Raw genomic sequence first — 25,109 nt, forward strand, 5'->3', positions numbered from 1 at the left:
AGCAGCGGCAGCGGCGGCGGCGGCGGCTGCAGTCTGCCCACCGCAGCTCTACTTAAGGCTGCCCTTAGAGCGCCGGAGTGGGAGGCAAAGCGAACGGGCTCCGTCCTCCTCCTCTTGCTCCTGGTCCTCCCCCCCCAAGCATCAGCTCTGCCCCTCCGACCTGCACGCCTGGCGCCCGCACCCTTGCTAGGTGTGCTAGCTTAGCTCCCACTCTCCGCTTCCCCGACTCCTTCTCCTGTCCCGAGGAGTCTGGTCTCTCTCTGAGTCCACAGGGGGTTGGCCGGGGCTAGTGAAGGAGCCGGAGGTGGGGCGCCAGGGAATGGTGTTCGTTTGGGCGCCCGGGGCTTCTGGCAGCCGCCCGGACCAGTGACTGGGGCCAGTGGAGCCGGGTGGAGGCGGGGAGGCCGAGGGGGGAGTGGTGCTGGAGATCAAGGGAGAGACGCAAGGCGGCCGGCCCGAGGACAGGGAGAGCTGGAGTAGAGGCTGGGATCGGGCACGGGACCGCCGGCGTACGGGAGCAGCTGGACCGGCGCTAAGAGGGAGGAAGAAGGACGTCTCCAAAGGGCACAGGTAAGGGGTCCGAGCGGCTGGAGATGGGGCAAACTGGGGAAGAGGTTGGCGTTCTAGGAGGGATCCGACGATGTGCAAGTGAGGGACTCAGCGCGCTCTCTCAGCTTGGGAGCCAGAGCCCAAAGCATCTTTCCGATCGCCAGAAACTTTTTTGGAGTCGCAGCCACTCCAAGAGGTCCACCTCCCTCCTCCTCCCCAGAGCTGAATTTGGGTATTCGGGCTGTGGCTGTGGTAGTTTGCCGCGGGCGCAACTGAATTCCAGGCTTTGGTCTTCTTGCCTTCTGGATAGCCTTACGGAGCCCAAAGAAGAAAGTTTCTTCGCGGTCTGGGGGCGCTAGCTCCCTCGCCGTCTGCACCCGGAGGGTACTGTTTATAGTATGGACCTATGAAGTTAGGGGGGACTGTGGAGGGGCCGGGGCTTATCACTGGGGTTATTTTCCTTCCTCCCTGGGCCGGGGGAATCGAAAGACAAACACCTGGGAACCGGTACTGCTGGGGGAAGGGAGACAGTTTCTCCGTCTGCTTTTACCACTGTGGACACGTCGGTGGCTCACTGATTGCATAGGCGCTTGGGGGAGGGGATCTGGGGTGGGAGTAGGGTGAGGGGGGGTGTGCGGCAAGAGGGAGGGGCAAAGAAAAAAAGAGGGGGTGGTTTTACCCTTCTAAATCCTATCTTTCTCCTATTGGGTCCTGAGGAGTTGGATGCTTTGAAGGGTGATAATCCAGCGTTTTAAAATGGATAACCCTTAGTCGCGCTTGTCCCCGGGATGGCCCTTGTAATTCCAAGGAAATTTATCGTTTACCGAGTGAGTGTCTCCGTCCCGGTAGTGTGGATGGAATTTACACACACAGCCTCTTCCCCCCGCCCCGTCCCCATCAGGATTCCTCTTACTAACTCAAACCACACTAGACTTATTTAGTTTGGTAAAACTGGAAAGTAGAACCGAAACTTGTGTTTGGATCACTGGTTTTGAAATGTGGGTTCTTGTTGTAGATGTTGCTATTGATGGTTTGAAGTTTATTCTTTGTTTTTTGTTGGAAAGTAGTCAAGGCATCCTGGACTTGACTACTTCCATCCTAATTTAGGTGGTGGTTATGAAGACGGCTTCAGCCTTTAAAGATGACTCTTTCAGGACCTGAAGTGTACTTATCTTTGTCTCTTGCCACCTTTTCCCTATCACTTCAGGTTAGAAACGCTCTCAGGATTTCTTTTCTCTTGGATGAGTGCCTCTTTTTCCAATTTCATTTACTTCTCAATTTTCTCTCTCTTCTCTCTCCCTCTCCCTCTCCCTCCCTCCCTCTCCCTCTCTCTCCCTCCCTCCCCCCCCCCCTCTCTCTCTCTCTCTCTCTCTCTCTCTCTCTCTCTCTCTCTCTCTCTCTCTCTCTCTCTCTCCCCCCCTAAATGGACACTTAAAATAACCTTACTGCACTATTCTACCTAGTATATGTCTGTCGATCCATGAAGTTGAGACATGTAATTTGGACCCCAGACTTCTGTTTGGCTGAAGTCTTTGTCCCTTGGGGAAAAAAATATAATTATTTTAAGAAGGTGTGATCTTGTCTGGCAGGAGATCAACAGTAAAGAGGATGTCTGTTAAAGTTGTCTTGGTTGTCTGGGCCATTGCATAAATTTGCCTAGGGATCCTAAGTTTTTACTATTTAAACTGGAGTGAGTTGGGAATTCTGATTATTTTGTTCAGCATTTTTCTTTTCAACCTTGGTAAGAAAGAAAATTGAATGGATGCTAGTTGTATTAAGTAAATATATACTCTATTAATTTCTTACAACTTTTTTTTTAAAACATTATTAAAAAACTAGAGTTCAGGAAGAGATACAATTAGGTGTAGTAGAAAAATTATCAGATTGAAATACAGGAGTCTGGATTCTAGGTCTGTTTCCACTAACTGGCTCTGTGATCTTGATCTAGCTTAGTCACATAACTTGCCAGGGCCTCAGTTTTTTAATCTGTAAAAGGAGAGAGTTGGACTAAATTTTAAAAAGTAAACACTATTATTATTCCCATTTTACAGTTGAGGAAACTGAGGCAAATTGGAGTAAGTGATTTGCCCAGATTATCTCTGAAGTTTACTTCCAGGCTGTAAGAGAATAAAATAGATGGTTATTCCAATGTTAAATAGATAAGAAGTAGGAAATAATGGGAAAGAGTTAGAAGGAGGAAAGTTAGGGAACAAGAGGGCATATGAATAGGAAGGTCAGCTCACAGAAGGAAATAATAATTGGTTGGAGGAAGGGGAACTTAAACTTCCTTTGACTTTTCTTTTCCCTTCTTTGCTCTCATGAGGACATCTAACATTGTTTCCCCTTTCAGAATGGTCTGTCTTTATTTTCTTTAGTATCTGACCACAGCCATTCTTAAAACTGATATGCTGTTCCTTGAGTCTGCCTTATTACTGATATGATCTACCAACTCACCATTTATGTAGTGGAACCACCAATGCTACCAGAGGCTGCTCAGGCTCTAATTTCATTATGTAGTAAAGTATGCATTATTGTTATTAGTATATATACTAATGATATCTCAATAATAATAATTCACCTTTATGTAATGCTTCACAGCTTACAAAGGAATTTCTACACAGCTCTATAAGATAGTCCAAATGGCATCCTCATTTTACAGATGAGGAAACTGACCTTCAGATTAAGTAACTTGTGTAGTATATCTACTTAGTAGGGAGGAGGGGGGAGGTCTAGGATGTGAAGCCAGCTCTTCTAACTCCAAATGTAGCTCGGTGGATTGAGCACTGGCCCTGGAGTCAGGAGGACCTGAATTCAAATCCATCTCTTAGCCTATTTTTGCCTCAGTTTCCTCACCTGTAATGTGGGGATAATAGAGTGCTCATCTTCCTGAATTCAAATCTGGCCTCACTTAATAGCTATGTGACCTCGTGAAAGTCACTTAACTCCAATTGCAAAAAAAAAAGACCCAAACATAACAGATTTTGGAGAGTTTGAGTGGAAACCCTTCCAAGAAGGTTCATTTTGAAACTCTTTAAATGTAATATTGTTATGGACTTTGATTTTTCTGGATAAGCTATAAACTTTTCACAGTTTAAAGAGGGCAAGACTCAAGGGAACCTGGTGCAGCTTAGAGCTTCTGGAAAAACATAAAGAGAAAAAAAATCACACTTGCTAAGTTGGTTTGCTACACTGTGCCATTCATTCTGAAATCAGCCAATTTCAGGGCTAAGAATCCTATTTCAGCTTGGCAGGGGAAGCTGCATGCCAGGCTGAATAATGCTATATCATTAGAACTATGCTTTTGAGTTTCATTAAGACAGAACTGTTGAACTTTAGTTATGAGTACCAGATTTTAATGTATCACTAATGTTATACAGCATATTTTTCTTTGTCTTTTGATTTAAAAATTAATATCCACATTTACATCAGGAACAGTGCTGCGTGGGCTGCTGAATGTAGCCTAAATTGACCACAAATATAAGCTCTTCTGTTGTTGAACTCCCAAATGGAAGATTTTGTGGTTAGGGCTTTCCTATTGTTTTGGGACTTAGCAGTTGTAGACAGTTGAAAAGTAGTTGGTGAGAGAGGAGGAACAAGATTGTACAATCAACTACTTTGGGAGAAGAATAAATATTTAAATTTAAGTCATGAGGGCTTTAAACACATTGGGAAGAAGTCTCTCCTTTGGGAGATGCAATTTGGGAATGTGTAAGAATTAAAAGTCTGAATGAGGCTTTACTTGGTAGCCCATATGTGAATGTGGAGGATGGAGTAGCAGTTTTGTTCCTTTCCTTTAAATTGTGGTGCTTTTTAGACTTTTGAGACATTTAGAGATCTTACTTAGTAGAGGAAAAAAAGGGTTTTGTTTTGTTTTTTGTTATGTCATTCAGACTTGGTGAGACAGTATGATGGAGTAGTTTAAAAGTTACTCTGTGAAAATACTAGTAGTAAAGGAAAATGCTGAATTACTGGGAGGGCATCTCCTGCAGCTTTAAATTGAAATGACTATTTGGTATTTGGGAATTTTGGAAATGAATTTTTTTTGTTGGGTTTTGTTTTTGGCATATGAGAAAGAGCTTATGGGAAGGGCATTTTAAAAGGTCTAGAACTGAAGAGAAGACTTAAGAGGGTCTAACAGGTAACAGTTCTATGAAGAGCACTGGGGACCTCAGAGAGGTAGATAGTAATTTGCAAATTCTGCAAAATCCCTTATACAGCTTAATGAATATGAGCCTTTTGTTCAAACCAATAAAATAATGTTTCTTTAAGCTGATATTTTTTGGGGGGGTGGGAAGAAGGGAGGAGTTGGGCTACATTGCTGCACTGATTTGCTTTCTTAGGTGATTCATCTCATTACCTCTCAGAATTGGAGACTTTCCAACAATGGACAATGATCTAGGAATTCATATTGTTTGTCCTTCATCTTTCCGAAGAGGACCAATGACATCAGGGAGGTGATGCTATGCCATGCAAGTGAATTGGATTTAAGTGAGGGAGGGCTGTGCAAAGTCACCAGCCTCATCTTTTCTTTTGGAGCCATCTGGGTCCAGTGGCAAGTTCCTTATCTGTCACATAATGCTTCATTGACAAGGATGGGACAAATATTTCTAGCTTTTGTATATAACAGATCCTAAACTAATCTGATATTTTCTCATTCTTGTCTGTTGAGACCAATGAAAAAGAAATGTTTAAACAAGTAGAATAACTAATTCCATGATATGAGATTGTCTTCTGAATACAATTAGATTGCTACTACTAGCCTTTTTTGTTTTGTTTTTGGGAAAGAACGTGAGACTTTTTTTTTTTACCGTATTTTTGAATGGAACAGTCCTGAGTTTTTCTTCCTTCCTTCCTTCCTACCCCACTTCTTTCCTTCCTTTTTCCCCTTCCTCCCTCCCTTTAGAGAGTGCAGAATATATTGTTTCTGGAGACTAATTCAAAGTAACAGTTATTTATAATATTCCTTAGAATTTCAGTGGATCTAGTATGTGTCTTACATAGTTTATTTCAAGTATGGTTCTTTAATTAAGAATATAGGAAAATGATGAAAAAGGCTGTATCACATAAAATGGAGACAGTAAATTTAATGGTTCCTACCTCATGGGGCTATTATGATCATGGATCAAATTAGTTAATACATGTAAAAGGTACTTGGGAAATTTTAATCCAAAGAAATGTAATATATGTAAAAATAAACATTCATTGCAAATATACATGATTTTTTTTAAACGATAGAATCTAAGCTCCTTGGGGGGCAGGAGCTGTTTCATTTTTATTTTTGTACCCCAGTAGCTACCATAGAACCTGGCACATACTAGGCCCTTAATATTTATTGATTGATTGGATAAAGCAATTGAATACACAAAGTTCTAAAATTCAACAATATTCCAGGAAGGAAAAAGAACTGTGATTTCCATTTCAAGGGATTTAGCTTTTATTTTTCTTGGTTTATATTTATACTGCTAAGAAAAAAAAAGTGATGGGATTCCAGGAGAGTGTCACAGCTTCAGTCCAATGCTAAAACAAACATATGCATAAGGCTGAAAAAAAAAAGCAGGCTTGTTAGGTTTAAAATAGCGATAGGGAAAATGATTAAAAGTAGCATCTTCCTCAAAGGAAAAAAAAAGATTGAATAAATTGGCAAAAGTTGTTCCAGGTCCAGGCAGTATGAGTTCCAGATTTGTAGTCACTAGTCCTGGAAGAGAAGAGGTTAACACATACTATTCCTTGTTTATAGTCATCTTACAAACTACTAGTACATCTGAAAGACACGTGGTTGATACAAGAAGACTACATTTAGCTAGAGGAAGGGAAAAAGCATTTGCTGAGTGCCTGCTTTGTGTGTCAGGCACCGTAGTACCTAAGTGCTTCAAACTATTTGATCCTCACAACATCACTGAAGATGTGGTATTATTAACCTATTTTACAGTTGACAGAACTGAGGCAGGCAGAAAGTTAAGTGACTTGTCCTGTATCATACAGCTAGTAAGTGTCTGAGACTGGATTTGAACTTGGGTTTTCCTAACTCTAGGTTCAGCTCTCTACCCACATCACCCTCTGGCTGCCTCTGCTTCGTGGCTAGCAAAACATGCTAGAGTAAGGCAAATGGCATTATGAAGAACAATTGGCTGGTTATGTAAGGGGAGGGATAATTGATAAGCTTAGCACAGTGCCTTCCACATAGCAAGCACCTAATAATTGCTAGTATATCAAAGGTATTGAAAGTACTAGAGAAAAGACTCTGAGTAGACTCTCTATGGAGTATTTATAGAAATACAATGGTTGAGAATGACCTTGAATGAAAAGATGTGAAGGACTCTGATTCATACTAGTGGAGGAATGTACCTGAGATGTGTCAATTGATGTTAAGTTCTGAATCTTAAACCACAAATGTGAATGTTTTATTTTTAGCATGTTGGTTGATTTCCCTTCTTTAAGTCTACTTTGTTGCATATTGTTTAGCCTCCTCCAGGTTTCATTTATAGTCCGGTCCTCCCTGGCACATAGTAGATGCTTAACATATGTTTGTTGACTCACCTCAGACTGTGAACTTCTTGGCAGAGACTTTTACCTTTTTTTTTTAACCCTGGAACTTAGCACAATGCCTGGAACATCCCTGGGCACTTAATGAATGTTTATTGGCTGACCTACTTTCAGTCCCAAAATCTGTTTAGAATTTATATGCAGCCTAAATCAAATATCCCTGAACTGACTTGGGAATAAGAATTAGAGATATGTGGCAATATGATAGTTTATTCAGGGGCCAGATAATACGTGGGTCTCTCTTTTCAGTTTTGAAATTGTAACTTGGGTGAGTGAAGGAACCTCATTATACCTCATCTTTCACATCTGGAAAAATCCAAATAATGAAAACTGCCTTCCGAGGTTTTTATTTTGAGTGACAAGTTTAAGTTCCTTGAGATACCTTCAAACATGCCAATATGTCTTGTATTCCTTGAATGAAGGTAGCATTTTTTCTTCTTCAAAATGCTAAATGTTTGTCATTTCATTTTCATTCCCCCTCACAGCATCCTTTATGAGGTAGATATGAGGTAGATGGAGGCAGGTGCTCGCATTATCAACTTCCTTTTACAGAAATTAATGTTTTTACAAGATTCAGGCAGTCAATGGATGAGATGGGAGAATATTTCTGGTCTTTTTCATTTCCATTCAACATTTCTACATATATTGTTAACTTATACTTTCTCAATTGGTTACCCTTAACTTTTGACATTCATCTGTATCAAATGTATGGTTTTCTACTAGGTTATAATTTGCATTTGCATTTTTGTATTCTGTTTATGGTGAATTTTCTAGGTTATCGTTGCCTGTTAGGTGCAGGAGTCAGGATTGTTCAGTCAGCACTCCAGAATATAACAATAAGGCCTCTTTTGCTGTTTTTGGTGGGAGAAACTTTATCCTCTCTTTGAGTGACTCCTTATATGAGAAGATCTAAGCACCATGCTGTCTGGGGAGGCATACTTAATTCTGGATTTTTTTGTATGGGTCCTCGAAAACAATCCATAATGGTTGTGCTCTTGTTTTAGTTACTGCTGGGATATGACTGAATTCTAAAACTCCTCAACCAGAAAAGTAAGAAGATTTATTTTCTCCCTTATTCGTTCATTTGTTTTTGCTTTTCAGAGAGGGCTGGTGGGCCACCTCCAGTGGGAAGCAGGTTTTGAAGAGAGCAGGGCCTGCACTGGTGTGCACTGCTCATCTTGAACTGCCTATTACTGCTTCTTGCATGGCCTTCCTCAAGCAAGAGCCCTTGTTAGGGTGATTTGAATGTCTGGTTGTTATGACCAGGGAACAAGAAAACAATTTCCAGCTGTGTTGAAAAATGATAAATAGCATCATAGAAAGTGTTACTTACACAAATATCCTACATCATCTGGAGCTGAGTTAAGGGGAAGGATGTTCCGAATCACATGTCATGCATCTGTGATCTTTTTGTTAAGGTGAAAAAAAGTGTGTTTGTGGGGCATCTGAGAAAGCTAGAAAAGAAGGTTGCTAAAGTTACTTATTATAGTTAGTACTTTTTTCTTTTTCTTGCAGTGGTGGTAAATGAGGGTTCTTCCTGAAAGCTCATTCCTCATTTGATAAGGATTACTCATTATTATTTTGTGAACCAGATGAACATCAGTTCAAAGGACAAGACTGTCCATTGAAATGACTGCCCCAACTCTTTGTACTATAAATTATCAGAAAGAGGGACATACAATTTAATGATATGAAAATATCCATTTATTGAGTGCATGGTAATGTAACTTGTAAATGAGAGGTCTATTTAATTCTTTGTCTGAACAGAAAGAGAGTGATAGAGATTTAAAGAAAAATCCCCCAAGGTTCCTGAATATTCAAAAATCAGTTTCTGGACTCCAATTCACAAATATTGTTCTTTTCAATGAGGCTTTAACTCAGTGATATAATTATCACTTCAACTAGTTTTTAAACCTTTCTGTAGATGATTAAACTTGAATTTCATTCATCCAATCAACTGGATCCCCTATTTCATACTCACTCTTGCCTCAGTAATGAGATGATGCTGAGAGAGGGCCATTATAAGCATCTACTTTATGATAAATGGTCACATGGCCAATCTCCAAGAACTTATTTAATCCCTACTGTATGCTAGGCAATATAGCTACAAAGACAAAAATGAAATGGCCCCAGATATGAAGGAGCATGTATTCTATAGGGGTTCATATCTTGTACACATATATGTCTATGAATTAGGAAGCACTGGCATTTTAAGGAATTAGGAAAGGCCTAAGTAGGATAGGGAAGCTGAGCAAGAGTTTGATGTGATAAGGGAATATATACCAGACACAGAACAGAAATCAGTGGCATGGAGAAGCCAGTTTGGCTGGGAAATTAGGTTATATTAAAAAAAAAGCAGATTATAATGTAGTAAAGGAGAGAAACAATTCTGGAAAGGTATACTGTAGCCAGACAGCTAGGTGGCACTGAGCTTGCAATCAGGAAGATTCATCTTCATGAATTCAAACCCAGCCTCAGACACATTGGCTATATGACCCTAGGCAAGTCACTTAACCTTGTTTGCCTCAGTTCCTCATCTGTAAAATGGGTTGGAGAGGGAAATGGTAAACCTCTCAGTATCTTTGCCAAGAAAACTCCAAAAGGGATCAAGAAGAGTTGGACAAGCCTGAACAACAACAAACAGATTGTAGCCAGGTTATAAAGAACTTTAAAAGACCAATAGAAGAGGTACCATCCTTCTGGTAGCCCTAGGCTTGAAACCTAGGTGTCATCTTCATATAGCCAGTTTTTGCCAAGTTTTGTCATTTCTGCCTTCACAAAATCTCCATATGTATGTCCCTCATCTGACATAGTTGATTTGCTGGTGCAGGTGCTTATCATTTTTTGCCTGGATTATAGTAATAGTTTTTTGATTGGTTTCCCTGCCTCATCTCTCCCCACTCCAGTCCATTTCCCACTCAACTGTAAAGGTGATCTTCGTAAAGTAGAGACCTTAACATGTCATTCCTCTGCTCAATAAATTCCAGTGGCTTCCTATTACCTCATCAAATGTAAAAATCTTCTGGCTTTCAAAACCCTTCACAACTTGGTCCTTTCCAACCTTTCCAGTCTTCTTATACTTTATTCCAAATACCTCCACCTACTCTACTCTTATTTCCCCTACACATAGTCTACAATCCCATGTCATGGAATATACAATCTGCTGCTCCTTGCACAGGACATTCCTTCTTTTCTGCCTTCTGGCTTCCCTGAACTCTCAGTTCAAATCCTATCTTCTTTTTTTTCTTTTTAATTAATTATTTCCCACCTTCTTCAAGAAGCTTCTCCTGGTCCCCCACAATGCTAGTGCCTTCTCTCTGTTGATTTTCTCCCATTTCTCCTGTATATATCTTGTATGTACAGAGTTGCTTTCACGTTGTCTTCTCCATTATTAGGTGGTGAACCCTTTGAGGGCACAGATAGTTTTTTTTGAGTTTCTTTGTATCCCTAGCTCTTAGCAAAATGGCTGGCACATAGTAGGTGCTTAATAAATGCTTGTTGACCTGATTTTTTTAAACCCCACCCCCCATTAAAAAAATGGTTCACATAAAGCCAAAGCTTAAAGCGTTGTCTGTACAAAGTATGTCATATAGACTTGGTTTAAACTTGTGTATGTACATCTTGCGCAAAGTAGATGCCTAATTTCTGTTGAATTGAATCAAATTTATTTGTTGAATACATTTACCAAGTATTTTTTGAGTTGCAACTGTACGTCGTGGCACTGGATGCAGTGTTCTATTACTTTTCTCTAGGAGGTATCAGTCAAGCTAGGGAGAGAAGATAAGATAAACCTGAAACAGGTAACCAATGTGAGGAGATATTTAAGTCAAACCCAGGCCATCAAGGCTGACAGATACTCCAACTTGGAGAGACTTTTACATATTTGATCATCTCAGCAATCTCAAAAATGAATCTGGAGAAGTATAGTAATTTTAGAGGCATCTTCTTGAGGGGGGCGGGGGGCAAGGTAGCTAGAAGGCTCAGTGGATAGAGCAGTGGGACTGGAGTCAGGGGCATGAGTTCAGATTTGACCTTAGACACACTTAGCTGTATGACCTTGGGCAAGTCACTAAGGATTGAAACAACTGGAAAAAAAAACTTGAGGTGAGTGGGCAGTGTGGTGTAATGTATAGAGTGCTGATCTTGCTATCAGGAAGACCTATTAGGTTCAAATTCTGCTTCAGATACAAGCTGGGGTAAATTTTGGCAAGTCACTTAATGTGTCTTAGCTTCAGTTCCTCCACTCCAAAATAAGGCGGTTTAACTCAGCAACCTTTATGAGGTCCCTTCTTGCTCTGCTTTACCTGGTCTTTCTTTATCTGATATTTCATTAGCTGCCAGGATTCAGAAAATTATTTAAATTTCAGATTTGCCATTGCTTATTCTTTTTTTTTGTTTTCATTTTTTTAATATAAATTTATTTATTTTTAGTTTTCAACATTCACTCCCACAAGTTTTTGAATTTCAAATTTTCACCTCATCTCCCCCCTTCCCCCACCCCAAGATGGCATGCATTCTGAATATCCCTTCCCCTAGTCTGTCCTCTCTTCTATCTCTCTCCCCTTCTTTTATCTCCTTCCCCTTCTATTTTCCTGTAGGGTAGGATAGACTTCTGTACCCCATTTCCTGTATTTCTTATTTCCCAGTAGCATGTGAAAATATTTTTTTTAACATATGTTTTAAAAACTTTAGGTTTCAAATTTTCTCTCTTCCTCCCTCCCCACCTACCCTCATTGAAAAGGCAAGCAACTCAACATAGGTTGTACATGTCCAGTTATGCAAAACACGTCCATAATAGACATGTTGTGAAAAACTAACTCTATTTCCCTTAATCCTATCCTGCCCTCCCATTTATTCTATTCTTTCTTTTGACCCTGTCCCTCCTCAGAAGTATTTGCTTCTGATTACCCCCTTTCCCAATCTGCCCTCCTCTCTATCATCCCCCTGCTCTCTTGTCTCCTTCATCCCCTATTTTCCTGTAGGGTAAGACAGATTTCCATACCCCATTGAATGTGTATGTTATTCCTCCTTAAGCCAAATCCTATGGGAATAAGATTCATCATTCCCTCTCACCTTCCCTGTTTCCCTCCACTGTAAGAGACTTTTCTGTCTTTTTTTTTGTGAGATAATTTACCCCATTCTACCTCTCCCTTTCTTCTTCTCCGAGTATAATCCCCTGTCATCCCTTAATTTTATTCTCCAGATATGACCCCTTAATCTTCAACTCACCCTGTGCCCTCTATCTATCTATCTATATATACATACATATAATTTTTTTCCTTCAAGTACCCTAATACTGACAAAGGTCTCATGAGTTATAAATATCATCTTTCCATGCAGGAATGTAAACAGTTCAATCTTAATAAGTCTCCTTATGATTTCTCTTTCCTGTTTACCTCTTCATGTTCCACTTGAGTCCTGTATTTGAAAGTCAATTTTCTATTCAGCTCTGGTCTTTTCATCAAGAATGCTTGAAAGTCCTCTATTTCACTGAATGACCATTTTTTCCCTGAAGGATTATACTCAGCTTTGCTGGGTGGGTGATTCTTGGTTGTAATCCTATCTCCTTTGCCCTCTGGAATATTATATTCCATGCTGTGCGGTCCTTTAATGTAGAAGCTGCTAAATCTTGTGTTATCCTGATTGTGTTTCCACAGTACTTGAATGTTTCCTTCTGGCAGCTTAATATTTTCTCCTTGACCTGGGAACTCTGGAATTTGGCTATAATATTCCTAGGAGTTTTCCTTTGGGGATCTCTTTCAGGAGGAGATCTGTGGATTCTTTCAATTTCTATTTTGCCCTCTGGTTCTACTATATCAGGGCAGTTTTCCTTGATAATTTCTTGAAAGATGATGTCTAGGCTCTTTTTTTGATCATGGCTTTCAGATAGTCCAATAATTTTTAAATTCTCTCTCCTGGATCTATTTTCCAGGTCAGTTGTTTTTCCAAAGATATTTCACATTGTTTTCTAATTTTTCATTCTTTTGGATTTGTTCTACTGTGTCTGATTTCTCATAAAGTCACTATCTTCCAATTGCTCTATTCTAATTTTTAAGGAAGTATTTTCTTCAGTAAGCTTTTGGACTTCCTTTTCCATTTGGCCAATTTTGCTTTTTAGGGCATTCTTCTCCTCATTGGCTTTTTGGACCTCTTTTGCCATTTGGGTTAGGCTATTTTTTAAGGTGTTATTTTCTTCAGTATTTTTTTGGGTCTCCTTTAGCAAGCTGTTGACTTGTTTTTTGTGATTTTCTTGCATCACTCTCAGTTTTTCCTCTACTTCCCTTACTTGCTTCTCAAAATCCCTTTTGAGCTCTTCCAAGGCCTGGGACTGATTCATATTTTTCTTGGAGGCTTTGGATGTAGGAGCTTTGACTTTGTTGTCTTCTTCTGGTTGTATATTTTGATCTTCTTTTTCACCAAAGTAAGATTCTGTGGTCTGACTCTTTTTGTGCTGCTTGCTCATGATCCCAGCCAATTACTTGAGTTTTAAACTCTTTGTTAAGGTAAGAGTCTGCTTCCAATGTGGAGAATGTATTGTCCCAAGCTTCAGGGGTTTGTATAGCTGTTTTCAGAGATACTTGTAGGGATCTGTAAGTTTTCAGTTCTTCCAAGGTGGTATAATAAGGGGCGAGGTGTTTACTCCTTTCCTGGCCTGTGACCACAAGTACTCCTTTCTGTCCTGTAACTGTGAGGAAGGGTTTCTCTCTACAGCCACTCCAAGCTCCACCAGCTAGCGCTCCTCCTCACCCCAGTACCGCTGCCCAGAACCGTGACCCAAGATCCAAACACGGTCAAAGCAAGAGATTCCTGCCTCAGCGCTGGCAAAGAGATCCCTGCAATCCCTCCCTGATCAGTCACTGGATTCCCCCTCAGCCTGTGGGCCGGAAGCTCGGGAAGCAGCTGCCCCCGCCCCCCAAGGGCCACACTCTTGGGGAATGGAGCTGAAACTCCACCTTCCTGTCTCAGCACCGACAGAAACAGACTTTTCCCACTGATCTTCTATGTTGTCTTTGGCATTAGTGGATTGAGGAGTCTGCAAACCTCCACAGCTGCCAGCGATTCAGTCCTCTGAGGCCTGCTCCAGGTTCGCTGCGGCCTGCACACCCACGCTGTGCTGCGCTGCACTACCAGCCCCGCGCGATATACCTTTCTGATCAATCATCCAGGTTGTCTTAGGCTGGAAATTGGTTTCACTCTGTCTTTTTGTGGGTTCTGCTGCTTCAAAATTTGTTTAGAGCCATTTTTTATGAGTATTTGGAGGGGTTTGGAGGAGAGCTCAAGCAAGTCACTGCTTTCACTCCGCCATCTTGGCTCTGACCCCCACCATTGCTTATTCTTCATCCTTCCCTCCTCTCTTTTTATAGTGAGCTAATTTTTTTTCCCTTCAGTATGTTGGATGTGTGCCATATGAGAGCAAAAACCAAAACACTAATGAATTCTAGTTTGTCATATGCAGGCTCATGTAACTGACCTTATATACCCTTCAAAATAAGGAAGTTGCTGGCTCAGAGTTAAATGCTGCAATTCGTAGTTGTCATCATTAAGAAAAAACCACGTATTAAGCGTCTAATTGGGCAGAGTGCATGTGATCTTTTAAGAAAATTATATAGATCTAGTTCATGTGTATTCATGTGGGCATAAAGGGCAAATAGCCAGCAAATTAAAATATTAAACTGACATGTATAGGCACACAAGTACTTACATCATATACAGTAGAATTAGATGTGGGAGGGAAAAAACAAATGTGAGAACTTCAGAGTTGGGCAGAGATTAAGGAAGTTATCACAGAAGTTTTTGGTCTAGACTAGTCGGGCAGGTCATTTTTCTGTTGTACCTCAAAGTTTGAAGGGAACAGCAAATTTGAAAGACCTGGGGCTTTGGAGTCAGAGGACCCCAGTTCAAATTTTACCTCTGTGTGACAATAGGCAAGTCATTTAATTTCTTGTGCCTGAGTTTCTTCAACTGGAAAATGAGGGTGTTAGCCAGTGTAACTCTTGAGCCCTATATCTATGATCTTATTTAAGTACAAGAAACTGATGGGAGAGGAGGAGTGGAATAGGAAGAGGTTTTTTGGGGGGTTTGTTTTGAATTTTTGTCTTTCACCTAACTTTCAACAAAAATCTGAAATCTTTTCTAAAATTGGCAGCCCACATTGTGTGCCCATCAGGGATGGTTACACAGGCATGTGCTTCTTTGAGTTGGCATTTTTCCTGTGTATGGTTAATAGGCTTCTTTGGGTGTGCCTTAAGAGATAGTTGGGTGGATGTCTGAGCATAGTTTTTTTTCTCTCTCATTTTCCTTTTTGGCTCCTGTTGACTCTGGATAAACCACACTGAATGGAAAGGATGTTTTTTGATGTGGTCATGAAGCAGTGATACAGTATATAAGACAATACATGTTACTAAATATTCGGGAGAATGTTGTTTTGCTTGACATTCTAGAATGTATGCCTTTTGGTTAGCTCAGCTGTACAGTTTAGCAGTTGTGTATGGTATAATATGGAACTGGAGAACTGATTGCTTGTATGGCTGGCTGTGAACTCTCTGATAAGTGAGAATAGATTGGAGATTAGTGTTGGTAATCATTCATTTGAACTATTTGGGAAAAGCCCCTTAGTTTTTCTTATGATCCCTGACATGCTGCTTGTGTTATTGTGAAATCATTACTGTGCCACATAGACTCTTCACATTTTCTCAGATCACATGCAAAGAAGCTGACACTGCTCTTAGTAAAGTTATTTGTATCTTTCATTTCCAACTTTGCTTCTAACTTGGATCTTAAAATAATGATCCTCATTTAACTTAGAGAACTCATTTCAGCAATTTATACTATACAAAATAAAAACATTTGTATCTATCTTTGTGGAGTTACTGCCTTTTTTTTCTTTAGTCCTGGCCTCGTAATGTAGGGAGTTCCCTGTTGTGGAAGAGCCTTCCACCAATGCAGATAAGTAAAGCTTTATAAGTTATGGTTTTTGAGACCTTAACCTGGAGCATTGAGTGGTTAAGTGACTTGCCCCTGCTCATCTAGCTAGTATATGTCAGAAGCAGGAGTTGAATCCAGTTCTTAGGGATTTCAAGACCAATCTGTTGACTATCGTGCTGCTTTTCATAGGCTTATATCTGAGGTGTTTTCCTCTTAAAAAAAAACAGAAAAGGGCAAAATGCTTATACTCTGTTAGTGAGATTTTACCAGCTGAAATTATTTGCTCTTTTAGATGCAGTGGGGATGAAAAAAATGTTGTTAGCCTAGGATATTGATGACTTTGGCAAAATCTGTAGCATCCAAGATAGTTGTAGGAGATGTGTTTTTTGCTGGATGCCATTGAACAGTAGGTCCATTTACTCTCAGTGGAAAGGCAGGCCAGAGAAATCATTTAAAAGGTTGACTCTTCCTTACCAACTAAAATGAACTTGAGGATGATTTCATGTAGGATGACATTAGGGACACATTCTACTGGCAGTTTTTGCTTCTTTCCACTGTGTTAACATAGTTGAAAATTTTTTTCTTAATTTTTATATCGATTTTTGGAGTACTTCAGTTCTATCTTTGCAAGGTGTTGATCATCCTTTTCTTTTATGTTTAGAAAATGGAAACATTTGGATTATATGTGATTATTTTAATACTTATGAAATTTCCCTTTCATTTCTTGAAGTTTTTGTTATTATGGAGCCAAAAAAAAGTTTCTTTGCAAAATTCAGGTATGTTCCCTTCTGTGTGTGTATTTTTGTCCTGCTTCATCAACTCTGTCCCCTCCCTCATTTTTCTGTTGAATATCTTCCCCCACGGTTGACTGGAGATCAAAGGTGAAATGTTATTTCTGGGTCACTGCTTTGCATCTGATAATTTTGTCCTTTTGTTTGTTGTGTTGAGGAGTTGAGGCTGGAGCAAGAGAAGAGAAGGGACCAGCTGAAATCAAGCCAAGCAGTATTTCCTCTTACTGTTCTCTAATTGTAAATGCTTTCCAGGCTACGGTACCTGCGGAATTCCTCAAATGCACAGTTCATTACATCCACACTTGGAAAAAGACAGTTAAATTATATGTGGAAGTTAATGATCATCTGCTTGAGACTCCTATAAGGGGCTACTTCTGAGACTAAAAGGGCCAGTTGTGGAAGGAAGAGGAGGAGTTGGTATTCTATTTAAGATAAGGGTAATTGAATTCATATTTCTACCACATGGCTCAGGTCAGTAGAAAGTTATATTAGGATTTTACATTTATAATTTAGGGTTTGGCCTTTTTAGTTGTGGAATTTTTTTGGGGGGGGGTCTGGCTTTTTGAGAACTTGGTTTTGTGGTAGAATTCTTTCTACAGACTGAATAACTACTGCTTGGTGGAAATGGAAAAGGCAAATCTAATCTGCTTTAATAAGCCCCTCTACCTCCAACCACCAAAAAATAAAAATAAAACTCACTTGAAAGAATTGTGTCAGCCTCCTGTGCTGAATTAAGATTTGTTTGTTCTGCCACCAATAGATAGAAGAAAGGGAGATGTGTAATTGTGGTCCTTTTTATAGAGTATTTTATTTTTAATCTAAGCAAATATGGAAATTAAGATTCCCTTGCTTGTGGGATTTGCTTGTGTGGTTGCAGTAGGGATAACATTTTAACCTTGACAGGACTTTCTGCTCACAGGGGAAGCCTTCACAGTTCAAATGCATGACAATGGGGTTTCTAAGCCTTTGCAAGGAAATCACCGGTCAGTCCCTAAGCTATGGTGCTTCATTTGCCTTATCATAATTGTAGTTTTAGTAAAAAGAGATGGTTATAAAATTATCTAGCTCCCATCCCATTCTCTCCTCTTAGTCCCCAAATCTACATGCAGTTGTTGAGTTTTTGTTTCTGTGGTATATCTGTTGGGGCTGAGATTAGGCACTAAACAATGATTTGATTGTTAAAAATGATGCCTTTTTATGTCGTATACATATGTATCCACCCTCTCCTTCTCTACCTCATGAGCCACTGCCTGTGACAAAGATTCAAAGTAAGGCGGAAAAACCCGTCTTTAATTTTGTCACTCCACTTCTTAGTTTTATATCTTGATAGAGAGAAGGGGGAAATATCTGATTTTCATTAAGGGTTTACTTAATTTATAGGACCACAGATTCAGAGCTGGATGTCAATTAAGTCCAACCCCTTTTATTTTACAGAACCTCAGAGAGACAAAGTTCTTTGTTCAAGGCCACGGTGTAATAAGTGACTGAGTCAGGATTTGAACCCAGATCCTTTAGTATAACATCCAGCACTGTTTCAACTGTATCATGCTGCCCTCCCCTCTCTCCTTCCTTTTTTTTCTGAAGGATATGACTGTCACTTAGATAATTTGGCTCTACTTTCAGTGACATCACCAATTAGCACCACACAGAGCAAGCTATTTCATCTCTGCATTTGTACGTTCACGGGGACTAACAGACGCTTTCTTCTTTCACTGAATTATGAAAGGATGAACCATAAACATAAAGAACATGTGTTCCTTGCATTATGGAAAAATGCAAAGATATTGTAGAAATGTAGTTAAATTGTAGAAGATTTATTTTGATTATGATCTATTTCATCTATGCCTCACTTTAGTCTAAATTTTAATAATTTAATTTTAAAATTTCTGCTTTGTCAATACACAATCATGGTTGCATATTTCATGAGAACATGTAAAGACCATTAGTTCTTTTTTTGATATAGTGGCAATACACCTGACAGATGCTAAGATTTTATTGCATCTCTTTTAGAATTTCTTATTTATAGTTGTACTGATTCTCATACTAAATTGTATACTCTATGCTTTAAACCTTGTAATGCTATACAACAAACCCTCACAAGAGAAAGAAATATGCTTTATGAGTGGAAAGAACATTTGCTTTGAAGATAAAGGATCTAAATTCAAATCCTGCCTCTGATTCTTACCACTTATGTAACCTTGGTAAGTAGTCTCTTTGGGACTCAGTTTCCTCAGCTGTTAAATAAAGTGGTTGTGCTAAATATCTTATGAAGTTCTTGCTAGCTCTAGATTGATGATGCTATAAAAAAAATTGGTATACTCACACAATGGCAAAACAGAGGATAAAAAAAATGTATATTGCCATGATTATAACATGCAACCTGACGGGCAGCGCAACCAAGTTATATTTATCTTGGGCAAATACTTCAAGGTACTATGTAGAAGGATAAAATAGAAAACTTCTTGGTAAAATAGATTTCTTCAGGAGAAAGATGGGCTGTCTATCACCAGAGATCTTCAAGCAAAGCCTTAATAATCACTTGGGGATGTTATAGAGGTAATGAATTCCTATCGGGTATGGTTTGGATAAGGTTCTTTTCATTTATTTCAGAGGACATTGCAGATGTTGCCTCAATTGTCTTCTTTCCTCAGCTCTCTTCCCACACCTTTCCTCCCCATACTCCTCCCTCCCCTGTAGTTGTATCTTGAAAATGACTTTTCAAAATGGGTGAAAACTTCCATAGATGGGGGCTGGGTTTAACATGTGGGAGAGATCTTGCACATCAGCTGAGCACACGTGGGATAATTTGATGGAGCCAAGGAGCTGGGAAAACTAATGCCAATAAGTTTTTTAAGTTGACCAAGAATCATCAGTTAAATTTCTTTGTGCTCAGATAACTTATACTTGTTTCTTCATGATCAATTCCTGAATAGAGGAACAGAGAAGCTGCTGTAAGTGCTGATTCTCTGGGATGGGAATACTAGATCAACATGAGAGAATAGAAAGGTCCTTCTAAAAACGACTCAAAGTGAACATGATGAATAGAAAGGAGAAGTAGGGCTGGGCAGGGAGCCCTTTCACATACCCTTCAGTTGAGTGCTGGCTGGCTCCATGCATTCCTAGTATGCTCTTTGCTGACACAGGAGAGCTTGTATGGTAGGTAGTTGGAAGGAAAAAGAAGAAAGGAAACAGGGGAGCTCCCTGATTTATGTTAAGGTCATTCTTGATAATGGTGACAATTGGGGGTGGGAACAGAATTTCTTTCTGCATCAATTCATGATGTAGGAAAATGTGACAGAAAAGAATTTTTGGAAAAAATTCAGAAAAAAAGTTTAAAAATGAGACAGGAAAGAATTTTTATAGGGTTTTGGGGGGTCCAGACCTGTTTTTATTGGTGCGGAAATTTCCTTTATTGGAAATTCTTGTTCCTTATAATCTAGCCAGAGAAGACAATATGTAGATATATAGGTATATACCAAGCAGTTCAGCTGTTAAATGTGTAGGGTCTTTGAGAGTTGCGTGGTGGCCTTTTGAAGTGACTTGCTCATTCACAGAGCTAGTGTGTGTTAGTGGCAAGACTTGAACCCAGTTCTATCCATCTGCATCTCCATAAAGAAATTATATTCTAGCTAATTAGCATTGCATTTTGTTCCACTTAACAAAAGAATTTGGGTGTCACCTGGATTCAGATGTGACCTGGGATGCTTAATAGCTGTGTTGTTATAGTCCAGTCAGTCATTTAACACTGAGCTTAGTTTCCTCATCTGCATCCCCCCATGCAGTAGTAACATTGATACCTAAAAGTCCCTCTTGAATAATCTAGCTATTGCTTCCAGTGCTTGCTCCACTCAGCAGTCAAAGTAATCTTCTTAAGGCACAGTCTGATTATCATTTCCTACTCAGTAAACTCCAGTAGTTTCTTTCAACCTACCTATGGGATATTAAATCTTCTGGTTTTTAAAGCCTTTCACAACCTGGCGCCTGCTGACCTCTCTAGTCTTCTACTTTATCCTCTCTCCATCCTATTCTATCCAATGACACTAGCCATCTTGCAGCGCCTGCACAAGAACTGTTTTTTCTTTGCCTGTTCCCACCCGTCCCCAATAGATAGGGGAGCTCATTGAAAGCAGGGGTTGTTTTTGCCTTTCCTTGTATTGTCCCAGTGCTTAGCACAGGTGCCTGGCACATAGCCAGCCCTTTATAGTGGCTTTTTGCCTTCAATTTCATTCATCACAATTTTAGGATGTATTATCTGCTTTAAAACACCACCACCACTTAGTAGCATTCTTATAGGACTTCAGATTAAAGACTAAATGTTTTGTCTTTGATTAGTCTCAGAGCTCCCATTTGATATCTTTTCTTTAAACCTGCAGGTTTGAAAAAAATGCAACACTTATTGTCACTAATCAGTAAGAAGGTACTTGAATGCGATGAGAGAAGCTTTTTTTCTTTTTAAAGAAAACAAATTCAATGTTGTGTACTATCAGTTTTAAAATGAACAATAACTTTATCAGCATTCTGTCCTTATGATTATTTTAATATATAGATAAGACATGCAGATTTTATAACTTCTGTTTCACCTATTCATTCTTAAAACTGTGGTGAGTACCTTTTGGTGTGGAATATTCTGTCAGACGGGGTTTGTGTGTTGCTTGGTTTTACTGACTTGCTTTTCCTTTTTTGTTTTATATAACATCATTATTTAATTATTTTAAAAAGGAGGGTTCCCTGGGAAGGCGAATGATATGAAAACAAGATTTAAAAATACAACCACCAAAAGAAAGACTGTTTCTGCCAGGTGGTCAGGTAAATAGGTGACATTTATAGAGTAATTACAGATTTTAAAATACTTTAACTCGAAGTAGCTCATTTCATTTTCATAACAGCCTTATAAAATAGAAAGTAGAAATATTATTCCCATTTCATGGATGAGGAAATAGATTCAGAAAGGTGAAGAATACTGTAGAACTGGATCAGCGTGTATGTATGTAGTTTCAAGCCAGGACTTCAACCCCACCTTCTTTATAAACCAATGTATATCTAACTACGTTCAGGGTTCTTGTGAATAAGGAAATGAGGATTCATAAGTCTCTGTGGCCCTCAACTGGATTGTGTGGTCATTTGTAGGCAGGCAGTGTGGTCCAGTGGGTAAGGACACTCCTTGGCATCATGAACACCCAGCTTAATTCCTGTCTTGAATACCTACTGGCTATGTGACCACAGGAAAGTCAATTCTTGTGACTCTTTTTATGAATGAAAAAGCATTTTTTAAGTACTATATTGACATGTCACCATTTAATCAACTGTGTCTCAAACCATAGGCATCCACTTTGCTTACACCTTTTTGCTGTCACTATGAATGCATTTGAATGCTGTTTTTATCTTTGAACTTTATAGGGTCAAAGTGTACAAAGTTTAGTTACTTTTATCATATAAGTGCAAATCCAAAACAGTTAGACTAATTCACAGCTCCATCAACAGTGTATTAGTGTTTCTGTTTTCCCATGGCTTCTCTATTAGGGACATCATTTTTTATCGTATTTGCCAATTTGCAAGCTGTAAAGTGACACTTGAGCTCTTTTAATGTGCATTTCTTCTACTATTAATGATTTTAGAGCATGTCATGAATTTTAAGCTATTAAAATTCACAAGGCTGCTAAGTTAAGGGGAATGAAGGGAACAGCATTTATTAAGTACCTACTATGTGCCTGCCAATGTATCAAGTACTTTACAAATATTTTCTCAGTTGATTCAATACTTATTATCATCTCTACTTTATAGATTAGGAAACTGAGATACAGAAGTTCATTGCTTTGACTAGGTTCACACATCTAGTAAGCCATTTGAGGCTGGATTTGATTGAACTCAGGTCCTCCTGACTCCAGACCCAGTACTCTATCCACTGTGCAACCCAGCATATTATCTAAACTACAACAAAACAGGGAGGGTTTTTTTTTAACTAAAGAGGATTTTGCTATTTTCTTGTTTTTGCTACTTGAGGAGTTATTTAATTTCCATGTTTTCCAAAAATTCTCAGAGCTGTGTTCAGTTTATTGGGAACCCTGCTTCAAAGAATACTAATATTGAGACAAGGAGGGAAGGATTCATTGAATTCAGGAAAATAAAAACACTTTGGGGAAATGATGTGTAGAATGACGTATATTTTACAAGAACCAAAAATGCATCAGGTTGTGAATGAACCCATTGTTTCAATGGAATAGGCTGCTTTTCTTGTTTTTTTAAGGAGAGAAAATAGACATAGTGCTCAAAGTCTGATCAGAGGGAAATCATGACCCAAGGTTCTGCTTAGAGGCAAAATTAGAACTCACAGTTCCTGAATTTTAGTCTTGTTCTGAACACTAGGCACAGCACCCTTAATTAAATAATACACTTTCTTATATCAACTCTGAAAATTTATAAGCTCTTAAAAACTGAGATGTGACCCAAATGCCAGGCTTATTATGGAAGATAAGCTTGGACATACTGTATCTCCAGAAGACTTTAACACTGTCCCAATGGGACACAGTGCTGTTCTTGAGGGAGATGAATATATACACAATGATGAATACACATGCTAGTCAGCATCTCATTTGGATTGGCTTGATCAGGCCCAGTGCCTAGTTGGAAGTGGTCTAGATGAAATCATAATCTGGGAATGGACTTTTGGGGATGTTGTAACTCTTGAAGGATGAAATGAGTACTAATTTTTTAAAAATGTAGCTGTTTAGACAGACTGGGAACAGCAGAATTTAGAGTAGAAAATGTAGGAGAGTGTAATGTAGAAGTAGAAATGGAAAAATTTCTAATACTTAGAACTATCTAAAAGTATAATGAATTGAAACAGGATGCAATGAGTTACTTCTCAGTAGAGGCAGCTAGATGGTTTAGACCTAGACCTAGAGTCAAGAAGACCTGAGTTCAAATGTGACCTCAGACACTTACTAGCTGTGTGACTTTGGGCAAGTCATTTAACCTCTGTTTGCCTAGGAAGCAGGTAGGTGGCTCAGTGAATAGATCATTGGGCCAAGAGTCAGGAAGACCTGAATTCAAATCTTCCCTCGGACACTAGCTTTGTGATCCTAGGCAAGTTACTTAACCTCTGCCATCATCCACTGGAGAAGGAAATGAAAACCCCATAGACAAAGTCTCACATGACTAAATGAGGTTTTCAAGGAAAATGATCACTTCAAAGACACACGGAGTCTCTGAGTAGTAAGGGACCTGAAAAGCCACAAGCAGCAGTGAATCAATCCATACTGTGTTTCATCTCAGCTTCAGAGGCTGCGTTGAGTGCACAATGATCTGCAAACAGAAAATCATGCACCAACACTTCCTGCACTTTGGTCTTGGCTTGTAGCCTTTTCAAGTTGAAAAATTTACCATCAGTGCAGTAGCTGACCTTAACACGCTATGTTCATCCTCATTGAAAGCATCTGACAACGTGGCTGAAAACATCATACTAAAAAGCATGGGAGCGAGCACACAGCCTTGTTTCACTCCATTAGTGACTGGGAAAGCATGAGAGCATTGTCCATCATCCAGAACCCAGGCAAGCGTGCTCTCATGAAATTGACGTGCAATGAATCCATCTACACAAGAATCCACCCACACCATATCGGACAATTGATCATTGACTCTTTGCTTGTGAGGGGAACCAGCTCTCTCCCAAGACAGTCCATTCCACTGAGCTAGTTTCAATTGGGGATTTTAATTGGGGATAATTTTTCTTTGGGGATGATTTTAATTGTTAGAAAGATATCAAGGCACAATAGAAAGAGTGCTGATTTTGAAGGCAGAGGATTGTAGGTTCAAATTCTTCCCTCTACTACTTGCTACCTGCCTGAAGATGAACAGGTCATTTGACATTTCTAGACCTTAGTTTCTTCATTTATAAAATGGACTAGGTGACCAAAGACCCCTTTTAGGTCTAAATCCATGATTCTGTGAAACATACTCATTGGCATCTTTATCCTTGATAAGTATTAAGTGTGAGAATTCTTAAATTTTCCAAGTCATTTGGGTAGAAATATTTCAAACTCTTTTGACTACTTGCCTTAAGTACTAATCTCAGGTAAAAGTGAAGCAGAAATCAGAGTTTCTTAACATCTTAATGTGTCATGGACCCCTTTGGCAGTGTGGTAAAGCTTATGGTTCCCTTCTCAGAATAATTTTACATGTATAAATAAAATACATGTGATTACAAAGAAAACCAATTATATTGGAAAAAAAAAGTTTATAGACCCCCAAATGAAGAACCACTGTGAGATAAAATATCTCCCCCTCCGTGAAAAAGAAAAAAAT

General features: G+C 39.3%; 1 protein-coding gene across 1 annotated transcript in view; it reads left to right on the forward strand.

The window, feature by feature from the left end:
* The first annotated feature begins 1,337 nt into the window (after nucleotides 1–1,337).
* The window catches only part of LPAR1 (lysophosphatidic acid receptor 1), a 148,311-nt gene continuing 124,539 nt past the window's right edge, over nucleotides 1,338–25,109 (forward strand). Inside the window, 1 exon segment of the mRNA XM_021001839.1 lies at nucleotides 1,338–1,394. Coding sequence (XP_020857498.1) covers nucleotides 1,338–1,394 — 57 coding nt within the window.

The sequence above is a fragment of the Phascolarctos cinereus genome, unplaced genomic scaffold (genome assembly GCF_003287225.1).
Source record: "Phascolarctos cinereus isolate Bilbo 61053 unplaced genomic scaffold, phaCin_HiC Scaffold_4;HRSCAF=312, whole genome shotgun sequence".
Taxonomy (NCBI): domain Eukaryota; kingdom Metazoa; phylum Chordata; class Mammalia; order Diprotodontia; family Phascolarctidae; genus Phascolarctos; species Phascolarctos cinereus.